We start from the raw sequence: 10,695 nt of genomic DNA on the forward strand, positions 1-10,695 counted from the left end.
CCTGCGCCCCGCCCCAGCCTTCTCCCCTCTCCCTGGTGGGCCACAGGGTCTCCGGCTCTGTCCCCTCCCCACCTGTCCAAGCACAGCTGCACAGGGGCCGAGCCTTGGGCGGCCCCCACCCAGGACTGCACAGCCTGGGGGGCCAGCCCCTCCCAGGCGAGGAGCTGTCTCTGGGGCTCTGGTTGTAGCATGGCAGAGCTTCGGAGAGCTCTGTGGAGGAAAGGGGCCTCCCGATGCGCATCTGCTTCCCCGTTCTCCCAGAGCAGGTCTGGCAGAGGCATTCCTTTGGGTGGTCAGTTCTTTATTCATGTTTACCACTCGTAACTATTCGCCCCAAGAGGCCATGGTGCGCAGGAGCTGGCCTGTCCCCCGCCTGGTGCTGGAGCAATGGATTATTCAGACAGAAGGGTGGCTCCAGGCTTTCACTGGCAGCCTGGGGCCACGGGGCATTCAGGGTCCAGGACCCACGTAATGCCCATCGGAGGACTCGCCCTGAATCCAGGTGGGCAGCGTTGGGAAGACTAGTTAAGTTTAGAAGCACGTGTGGAATGTTCAGTCCGGCTGCAGGTGGTGACGTGGTTCTGTCGTGGGCTCCCGCGCTGCCGTCTGAGAGGTGCTGTTTTGGAGTCCTGATGACCAGGCGGTGATGGCAGGAAGGGAGCCAGGGGCCGGGGCTGCGGTCAATGACAGCGGAGGACGGGCACCTGGAAGCTCTGGAGCCAGGGGACCACCCAGACTTCCGAGTAGCAGCTGAGAGCCTGGAACAAGGGGGCCTGAGGGTCCTCCTTCCTGGAGGCCGCCCCCTGCCCCCCCCCACCGCCGCAGAGGTGGGCTCCCAGCGCGGCTGCTGAGGCTGTTTGCACATGCGCGTGGGTGTGCTCGCGCATGTGGGTGTGCGCGTGGGTGTGCACGTGTGTTTTCTTTACTGAACATTTCTCTCTCTGCTCTGAGTTGTTTCGAAAAATTTTAAACCTACAGAAACACCGAAGTAATAATTCAAGAATATATATTCGACATCCATATTTACAAGTTAACCAAATTTTGCCACATTTGCTCTCCTTATGTGTGTGTATTTAATTTTTTTTTAATAAAAACCTTTTTTTTTGTGGGGGAGTTAATCAGGTTTATTTATTCTTAGAGGGAGTGAACCCAGGACCTCGTGCGTGCTAAGCACGCGCTCTGCCGCTGAGCTGCACCCTCCTCGCCGTGATTTCTGAATTGCATGAAAGCTCTCCCCTGCCCCAAGCCCGCAGCGCTTACTGCCTGCAGGTGTGCCTTTGGGAGTGTGGGGGTCGCCTGGGGAGGCCTGGGGGGCTGCCGCCTCCCTGCTCTCCGGTGGCACTGCTGCCTGGGGTGAGATTGGGAACCTGGGGGACAGAGAAGTGCTGAGGGTGACGCCCGAGGCTGTGGGGGTGGGTGGGGGCCTGCGTGCCAGGAGGCGAGACCCCTCTTACCCGCTTCAGGGTGCGGTTGGTCTGGAAGTCGCAGTCATCCAGGCTCGGGTGCCCAGTCTTCTTGCAGGTGGTTCTCCCAATGTCCACGTCCAGCATGAACTTCAGGCCTTTCACTACCTGAGGGGACAGAGCCGGGTCACCAGGTCCAGGACGGACGGCTGCAGCTCCTCCAGCAGCAGGACGTGGCCTGAGACGGGGGAGGGGGTGAGGTAGGGAGCGAAGACCGGGGTCTGGGCCCCTGGAACCTGATGCTGGCCGCTCCACTGCACAGAATGCCCACTATGACGGTGACTGCATCCTGCTCTCCGCTTGCGGTCCCCGAGGAGAATAAAGATGAGGACGTCACCCTGCATCTCATGACCCAGGGCGACCGTTGTCCTGAGTCAGCCCGTGGAGCGGCCCCCTGTGCCCACCTGACACCAGCGCCCCAGTGGGTGAACGCGGAGCTCGCTGACTGGCTGCCCTGGGCCCTGCTTTCAGTGGGTGACTGTCCCGTCACTGTCCTGGGCCCTTGCTGACGTGTGTGCTCGGGACCGAGGATGAGCCTGGCCTGGCTGCCCTGGAGGCCCTCCTGGGATGGGGGTGCTGAGCTGCCTGTACAGGGTCGCTGAGGAGCCTTGGGACCCTGCAGGGTGTGACGCCTGTGCAGGGAAAGGGCAGCTGCAGGCGGGGAGCCCAGACCCACCTGGACGAGGGCTCTGCGGACTCGCGACTCCTTGAACAGGAAGACGTCGTTGGAGCAGTTGTTGAACCTCTCGGCGCTGTGTCTGGCCGCCCTGAGGACGTCTGGGTTGTCGGTCTTGATGGTCTTGGGGAACCCTGGCTTCACGCCTGAGTGAAGGACCTGAGAACACGAGTCTGGAAGAGAAGCAGGCAGATGAAAGCGTTGCTAGGAGCGTGGCCCCCGCCCGTCCGCCCCGCACCCTAGGGCATCCGCCGTGCGCCCCCGTGTTGGCTCCGCGCTCAGAGCCGAGGGCCGGTGTGGTGGGCGGCGCAGTGTGCGCCCACACGGCCCCTCTCAGGACCCGGTTACTTCCCGCGGTTCGAGAAACCTGGACACGCCGCCAGGACCAGGATGAGCCTCGTTGGGGGGGGGGCCTCGGTCTTCAGAGGGCCCCTCCACCCAGCCTTCGAGGCCGCCCTTTGGCTCTGGCCCCTCAGCTCGTCCCCAGCAGGTGGCCGCGGGGCAGTGCCCCCAGGCGTGTGGGCCACAAGTGGGCGGGGACTTTTCTTCTGGGCCCTCGGGTGACTTGACCTCAGGCTTCTGATTCTCAGTTTTCCTGCAGCAGTCGTGGACCCCTCGTGTATTAACATAATAAAGTTTGAGGAGAGATCTAAAATTATGGGGGCGGGAGGAAGGGAAGAGAGTTTTTGACTTGCAGACGCCTCCTCTTTACTGAGACTTCCCAGGTTTTACTGAGATGCTCTCTTGCAGAGGTGACCGGGGCTGGCTTGTCCCCGGCAGGCGGCCAGCTCAGCTGTTTTCTGTCGCTGACCGAGTGGAGCAGCACGTGGGGAGGAGTGGGCGGGGCTGAGGCTCTGGGGTGGACCGCTGCCGTCCGGGGAGACATGGGGTCCCTGGCTGTGAGGAGATCTCAACTTTTGGGCGGATAACAGCGCGTGTGTTCAACAGGGTGAAGCGGCTTGAGTAGAAGGCTTTCTCGGGCTGATCTGGGGCGTCCCGTGGGGGACAAGGAGCCCCAGTGTGGGGCTGATGGGTGGAGAGGAGGGCCTGAACCTTGAGCTTGGGGTGGGGATGAGGGTCAGTGGGCTGGGCGCAGGGTTGGTGACACGGACAGTCCGCGGGCTCCAGCTGGGGTTGGTCAGGCAGCTGGCACGTGTCCCCGGTGGCCGCCTGGCTCACGGGTCACGGTGGGGGGAGTGCGGCAACACCCCAGCCCAGCCCAGCGGAAGGTCTTGCCAGGGTGTCTGAGCCCATCAGCTCATCTGAGCGAGGGTCCTGGAGGAGGCCGTGTCCACCCACGAAGCCCTTCTCAGAAATGGATGTCTGACGCGAGGGCGGCACACAGAACCCCCGCCCAGCGCGCCACGTGCAGCCCACCTGAGGGTCTCCTCTCCGTGTGGTGGAGCGGCGGAGGGGCGCTGGGAGTGGGCAGAGGGAGTGTGGCCGGGTCTGTGTCTGGGTTGGATCTGCATGGACCTGAGACCCTGGGGGCCCCGGGTCAGCCTCTTCCAAAGGGGGCTGGTGCTGCCTGCCTGTGCGGGGCACCTCCTTTTGGGTGGCCCAGCTGGGTCCCAGGGTCGGGGCAGCTGGGCAGGCCCGTCCCCTGCGAGAGCGCCCCAGCAGGTGCCGCCGTTGCTGGCTGTGCTGTCCCAGAGCGCTGGCCCCACGAGGCCCCGGGCAGCATCTCTGAGACTCCACCGCAGCCGTCCGGCCCTCGAGTGACATCCCCATCCGCTGGGCTGTGCTGGGCGGGCGCTGGCTCAGGTCTGCCGTTGACAGGAAGTCCAGTGTGGTTTTCAGCTTCAGCTTCCTGGAAAACAGCTTGAACCTGCCCATCAGGTGGTCTGAGCAGCAGACTGAGAGCCGCCTCCCAGGGGCCGAGGCTCGGGCGGCTGTGCCGTCGGACGGTCCCCTCGCCCCCCGGGGGTCGCTGTCCACAGCTGGCTGTCTTTGTACGAATTACATATATTGCCTTCTCTGATTGTAGGTTTATCTGTTTGGTAGGAAGTTTGAAAAATACAGAAGAGTGTAACAAAACCAGTGGAACTCGCTGTCGGGGTCTGAGGGAGCCACTGACACTTGCGTTTCAGATGCTACCCGTGTGTGCAGTTTGCCTCGGCGGGCTTGAATGGGATTGTATTAACGAGGTGAAGCTAGCTGAGGCCGAGCCTCTGACGAGTGTCCCTTCAGACGCGTGACCTCAGCTCCTACGTGATGTTGGTACAGTTGGACGAGGTTCTGAGATCACTGAGGTTGGTTTAGTTTTAACTACATTTCCTGAGACGTAGGCTTCAGTTCAGTAAGGTTTCACCAGCACAGTTGTCTAAATAAACTAAAACCCCGTTTTTAATTTAATGTTGAAAAGTCAAACCTGTTTTCAGGGTGACCCTTCAGAAGACGACAACAGGGGAGGGCTGGTGCAGAGCCAGCAAAGGAGGGTCTCCTCCCGGAGGAAGACAGACGGCCCAGGCCCGGGGCGCAGCCAGGGAGCCCGCACCCCAACCTGAGGCGGAGGTCTGGGGGCTCTTCTCCCACGTCTGTGGGGGCCGTGTGTCCCCCTTCTCCAGGGAGGAGCTGAGGCCTCCAAGGGGCGGGTTTAACCCAGGTTTGACAGGTTCTAAGGACCTAATCTTTTTATCTCATTCAAGAAGTACCTCTCGGTGGTGGTGCTGTGGGTGACGCCATGTGCTCAGAGTCGTGGGCGGTGTGGGGCACAGTCCAGGAGGGGAGGACTGTGACAGTGACACTAACCTGGCAGGAGGAGGGATGCTGGGGTGGGGACTAGTTAGAAAGCACGGAAGTGGGCAGGGTGTGGGGAGGGCAAATCTGACATCCCCTAGCTGGAGGCTGGGTGTGGGGGTGAGAGGGGGTCGTGACTCACACTGTGGCTGCTGGTGGCCTGGTCAGGAGGAACAGAAAATTCTTCTGCGTCACACAACGCTGGCGTCGGGGGGGGGGGGGGCGGGCAGCTCAGAGAAGTGGACTTCTCAAATGAGTGGGACTCCCCACCTTCCCCTGCATGATGGGGGGTGGGGACTGTGGCCCAGAAAGGCGCAGGAAGAGAGGGGTGGGCGGACCCCCACAGGGTGGGACAGGCTGAGCCAGGAAGGCTGGTCTTGAAAAAAATGACTCAGACCGCAAGAGATGGGGGCTGGGACTTGGGGAGATTAGGGTGACAGCGGCGCTGAAGCGGGTATGTTGCCCCCTACCCGGGAACAGTGTGCAGGGCGGAGGCCCAGCTTTCCCAGGGCTGGTAGACTCTCCCTGGGGCAGGGACATTTAGAGTCTCAAACATCAAGCAGGTGGAGCTGGCCCCAGGGCGACAGCATGGGACCAGCCTTTGGCAGATGCTTCTCGCCGGCCCTGGAACAGCTTGGTCTTGCTGCAGGAACCAGCACACCTGGGGCTCCGCAGGCCCCTGGGCTGCACCTGGCCCCAGTGAGATCACCCCCAGTCCCCAGTCCCGACTCGAGGGGGTCAAGGAGTCTCTCGTCTCCCTGGTGATCAGGATGGGAAGCAAAGCTTAAGGAAACATTCTGCTGTTTCCTGCTGAAAAGTGTAACTTTCCATGTAAATCACGGTGGTTCCTCCCCCAGCTCCTGTCCTGTCCCGCCCCACACCGCCTCCTTCACAGCTGACTCTGGCCCCACGGACGTCGGACGTCGATGTGCCGGGCTCTGCTCGCCCTCCCCGGGTAGGCACTGATCCTCCACTGGTGTGTGGGCGCTTCCCAGAGACACTGCCGATCAGACCGGGTCCGTGGTTGAGCAGGTTGCTGCCAGAGCTTGGGGGCACAGTCAGAACCTCGGGGACAAGGCCAGAGCAGTGAGAGCTGCAGCCAGAGGTGCCTGTGTCTGCAGGTCAAAGAGGATTTAGCCTGCCCTGGAATTACCACCAGGTGTGCAGCTCACGTCCCAGAAGCGCTGTGGACAGCTGCTTCCTGACAAAGAACAGCTGTTAGTGAGGGTTTTTGGTAAATGTCCCTCAGCTTGCTTTTCTGAAAAACTAAGGCACGTGGGACTCATGCCCCGCCTGGGGCGCGGGCCCTGCCTCTGCGCACTGAAGCCCAGCGGGGACACTGAAGCCCGGCGGGGCGAGCCCTGTGGAGAGTCCTGCCCCTCCCCCGGCCCGAGACCTGATGAGCTGCCCTTGGGGGAGTTCCTGGTGTGGCGGGGGTGGGGGCTGCTCGGCCTCTTCCTGTTTCAGGAGCGTCCTAGGTGTGCCCAGGGAGGTGGGGGGGCCCGAGGAGGGAACCAGGGTGCTTCCCTGCCACAGGCCCTCCCTGTGTCCCCGGGTGCATTCCTCGGGGGGCTGCTGCCCCGCCAGCATCACAGGGCCCTTGAGTGGGCGGGGTCCTGAGCTCACAGTAGGAGGGCTGTGCCCAGGGCCTGGGGTGCTGGGGTCCCCTGCCCACCCAGAGCCTCCCCTGAGCCCCGCCCCTCACGCAACACCAGAACTCAGTGAGCTGGTTCTTGCCCTTAACTCCATCTGAGGAATGAGTAGCCCATTGTTTTGAGGACACACGTCCACTGGCACAAACAGGGTGCTGGTCAGTCCCAGCCTTAACCCACTGCGACGCGTCCAGAGTCTGAGTACCAGCTCTGCCTCCCAAAGGCTGTGCAGTCTTGGGGAAGCTGCTTCACCTCTCTGAGCCTCCATGTCCTCATCTGTACACGGGGGTGACAGTGGCCCCGACCCCACAGGGAGGTGGTGAAAATGCACGAGACCATCCACGGGAAGGTCTGGTTGATGAGGGGTGTGCCGTGGTGCCGTCACCAAATATCAGATGTGCACCATGGCTGAGGGCAAACCAGTGTACCCCCAGAACAAAGAAATCTCTAAATGCAGACAGTGGGTCAGTGGCCCCCTCGTGGACCTCCCTCACTGGGGGTGGTCTCTGGGCACTTCTCGCTCCTGCCCCGGCCCCAGGCCCTGCCCAGGCGGCCATGGTGGGAAGATGGGCCACTGCGAGCTCGGCTGGGGGCTTCCTGCGAGAGATGGCAGTCAGGTTGAGAAAGAAGGGCTTTCTTTCCCTTTTCAACGGAAGGCTGGGGGGTGAAGAAATCGATGCAGCAACTTCCCAGGTCTGAGGGGCTCGGCAGGGAGGCTGCGGGGCTCTGTGCTGGGGTCAGTGCCGTTCAGCACCGAGGTGGGGGAGGCCAGGTGCCCAGGAGCAATGCCTCCCCCTGTGGAAGGCTCTGGAACCTGTTCTCAGGAGACTGGGGTCTGGGGCTGAGCTCCTGCCCCTGCTCGACCACCAGACAGGGCCTCCAAGCCTCTCTACGGACAAGGGCCGGGGGCCCTCGCTGGGGCTGTCACCTGTCACACACAGGAGCCACAGAAAGGGTCCCTGTGGCATGGGAGCCACCGGCCAGCAGAGGCCCAGCATGGGGTTGCGGGTGGACGGCACAGTGGACGGCAGGGTTGCCATCCGAGGCAGCCTCCCCAGGGCCCAGGGGTGCCGTGATTTACCCGCTTCTCGGGTGGTAAGAAGGCAGCTTGGGCAGGCTCCAGGCCCCAAGGCCCCCGCGTGGGGTGTGGACTCTGGACCCTTGTCCATCTGGGCTTTGCTATCCAGAGTAGGTCCGACCAGGCTGGGGGTCCTGTGCCAGCCAGAGGGGCTGCGGCAGGGGAGGCAGGTGCGAGAGTGGGTTGGTGATGGTGTCCTGCCCGGACGCCGGTCACCTGTGGCCTGGCCCAAGCCCCCTTCAAAGAGGGAGGAGGGCAGAAGCCAGCTACAGTCTGGGGGCTGTCCCTGCCCGCTGGTCACTTTGGCCCTGAGCACCAGCTTCCTGGTGTGCAGGTGCTCGTGGGCTGTGTGACCTGGGCAAATCACCTAATGTCTCTGTGCCAGAGTTACCTGGCCCACAGGCAGCGGCTCCCCTCCTCCCCTCCCCCATGGCAGGAAGGACAAAGGCTTAGGGTCCTTCCAGCCAAGTCACAGCACAGCATTGGAGGCAGGAAGGATGCGCCATCAGATGGAAACCGCCCGACCGCTACCCTGCACGCTGTCCCCGCAGGGAGCCGTGGGGACCACCTGCAGACCTCAGGAGCGTGGGGACAGATGCTGCCCCGGTCCCGGGTGGTCCAGACCCCCACCTCTGAATGGTGCTCCCCACAAAGGCAGCCACTGTCTGGTCCCCTGGAATGTGACTTGGGAACACGGGTGGGGTCGCGGAATAAGCTCAGCACCCCATGTGGCAGGGAGACCCCCCTCTTCCTCTTACCTTGAGAAGGACCCCCCGTGGCGCCCAGGACCAGGCTGCAGACGGTCAGCAGCACCCAGGCTGGACACATGGCTGTGCGCAGGGCCGTCTGGGGAGGGGCGCCGGCAGCGAGGTGGTGGGGGAGCCCCGCCCCGCGAACCGCCTGCTGGGGGCGGGGATGGCGGTTTCTTGCTGCGTCCTTTTGGCCAGAAGCTTCGCCTCCACATCTGCCAGCTGTAAACTCAACCGCTTCCTTTGTGAAAGTTTCCAGATGGGAGATTGTCTGCAGGCGTTGGTGAGAGCTGTGAGCAAAGCCTCCGCGACTTCTGCCCTCGAGGCACGTGGGAGAGACCTTGCAGCAAAATAAGTGAGCAGGGGTTTTCAGAAGCACAGCCGCTTGGGGTTCCTCCTCCCCAGGACCAGGTTCTGGGACCTGAGGGCCCCTGCAGGGGACTGTCCTGCTGGTGTGACTGGGCGACTCTCCCTGAAAGTGGCAGGAAAACCGAGTGTGGACTGGGATGCAGGGGCCGGCCACCGCGGGGCCTGGAACCGGAGGGGGGCAGGGTTTGCTGAGGGGTGATGGGCCACCTCCCACCTTTGGCTCAGGGTCCCGGCGCCCTGCCCGGCGTGGTCCACGTGCCCCGCAGTGGTGAGGAGGGGTCCGGAGCGCTGCCTCTACGCTCTTGGGTGACCCTAGCGAGGGCTCCGAGCCTCAGTTCCCCAGGTGGGCTTGTGCTGAGGACCTGGGGGCCTCACACCGAGCACGGCCGGGGGGCGGGCTGCCCTGTGCTCAGGGCAATGACCCCACAGTACCTCGGGGGTGGGCGGTCACTGCTGCCTGTCCTCAGTGCTGCGGGTTGTTCTCGCTTTCAGAAGCACCGCGTGGGTCTCAGAGCAGGTATGGGTCTGTGCCCTGTCCTCTGCGGACCAGCAAAGGCCCAGGGTGGGGAAGGAGCTGGGGTGAGAGCAACGTTACTGGTCCCTGGGGCTGTACGTGTGCTTGTGGGGGGGGTGCCCAGGCATTTGGTCAAACATGGTTCTGTGTGGGTCCATGAGAGTGTTTCTGGGGTAGATCAGTATCTGAGCCTGGAGACGGACTAAGGCACTTGGCCCTCCTGGTGTGGTGGGCCGCATCCGATCAGTGGACGGCCTCAACAGCGCTGAAGGAAGAAGAGGAGGACCGCCTTCCAGCCCGGGGGCCAGTCTCCCCCAGCTTCAGACTCGACTCAGAGCTGCGCCCCTGGCTGGCCTGAGTCTGGACTTGCCAGCCTCAGCTCCTTGTAGTAAATTAAATCTCTTCACACCACTGCCCCTGCTCCCCGCCCGGCACCTGCTGGTTCTGGTGCCGGTTCTCTGGAGAACGTGTGTGCCTGGGCCTGTCTGTGTGTAAGTGTGTGTGGCTTGTGTCTGCGTGTTCACGCGTCGGTGTCTGCGTGCGTTACTGTGTGCGAGCCTGTTACGTGCACTGTTTCTGCCCCATCCGCGGCCTGACTGCTGGGGGGTCGTGGGCTCTGTCCCGAGTCCTGCTCATTCATTTGCTGGTCTGTTCCTGACTCACTCGTCCTGCCCCCGCCTCCTGCTTGAAGGGTGGTCCCCAGGCCAGAGGGTCAGCACTCCCTGGGAGCCTGATGGAGAAGCAGTCTTGGGCCCTCCCCCAGACCTCGGATCCGACTCTGAGTGGGGCCCAGGAGTCAGTTTCACAAGCCCCCCAGGAGGCCTTTTTGCCTCCAGGGTTAACTGTCTCGGCCTGGAAGGTCACTGGAACCCATGACGTCCTCCTGGCCTCCAGGGTGTGCCCACTGCTGGTTGGCCAGACCGTCCGGGTCTCTCGGCTGTCCTTCCCCAGCCACCTGGCCACGTGGCCGAGGAGCGAATGGGGCACCCAAGCTGTCCTGATGCTGCCAAGTCCCAAGCGTCCTGCCCCGTCTCTCCATCTGGGCTGGGAGCCCGGGGCTCTGCCAGCAGAGGCTGCTCGTTAGCTCTGACCACAGAGGTGGTGGTGGTGCGAGGGCATGTTGACAGCACCCTCTGTCCCTCCCGGGCCCTTTTCTCAGCTGTCCTGTGCTGTCATTTGACAGTCAAGGAAACTGAGGCACAACGGGGTGAGAAACTGTGGGAGGTTCTGCAGAGCCAGGTGGGCAGTGGCCCCGGCCCCTGTCCTGCACCCATGTCCCCGCCTTGGCGCAGGGCCTGAACCTGGGGCTGCCTGTGCTGGCCCTACCCTCACGGCCAGCCCGGAGGCGCCAGCTCTGCCACAGGGTCTCTGATGGTGGCAAGCGTGCCGGCATGGCACCGGGTGTGACTGTTGGCAAAAGTGTCACAGAGCCTTGCAGGGCGGGGAGAGGCGCCT

General features: G+C 63.0%; 1 protein-coding gene across 13 annotated transcripts in view; it reads right to left on the reverse strand.

Moving 5' to 3' along the window:
* Positions 1-8,469, reverse strand: part of CST7 (cystatin F) — a 24,146-nt gene extending 15,677 nt beyond the window's left edge. For 8 of the 13 annotated variants that reach the window (XR_012061565.1, XR_012061564.1, XR_012061563.1 and 5 more), the window contains exons 1-4: positions 5,349-6,263; positions 5,021-5,038; positions 2,140-2,312; positions 1,455-1,571 (exon numbers count right to left, since the gene is read on the reverse strand). Coding sequence is in view for 4 of the 13 variants with exons in the window: in XM_072943629.1 (XP_072799730.1) it covers positions 1,257-1,367; positions 1,455-1,571; positions 2,140-2,312; positions 5,021-5,038; positions 5,349-5,418 (489 nt within the window). In the remaining 9 variants the exon portion in view is untranslated. The other 5 variants (XM_072943628.1, XM_072943630.1, XR_012061559.1 and 2 more) reach the window with 5 other exon arrangements.
* Positions 8,470-10,695: the final 2,226 nt, after the last annotated feature.

This window comes from Vicugna pacos, chromosome 19, assembly GCF_048564905.1.
Source record: "Vicugna pacos chromosome 19, VicPac4, whole genome shotgun sequence".
In the NCBI taxonomy this organism is placed as follows: domain Eukaryota; kingdom Metazoa; phylum Chordata; class Mammalia; order Artiodactyla; family Camelidae; genus Vicugna; species Vicugna pacos.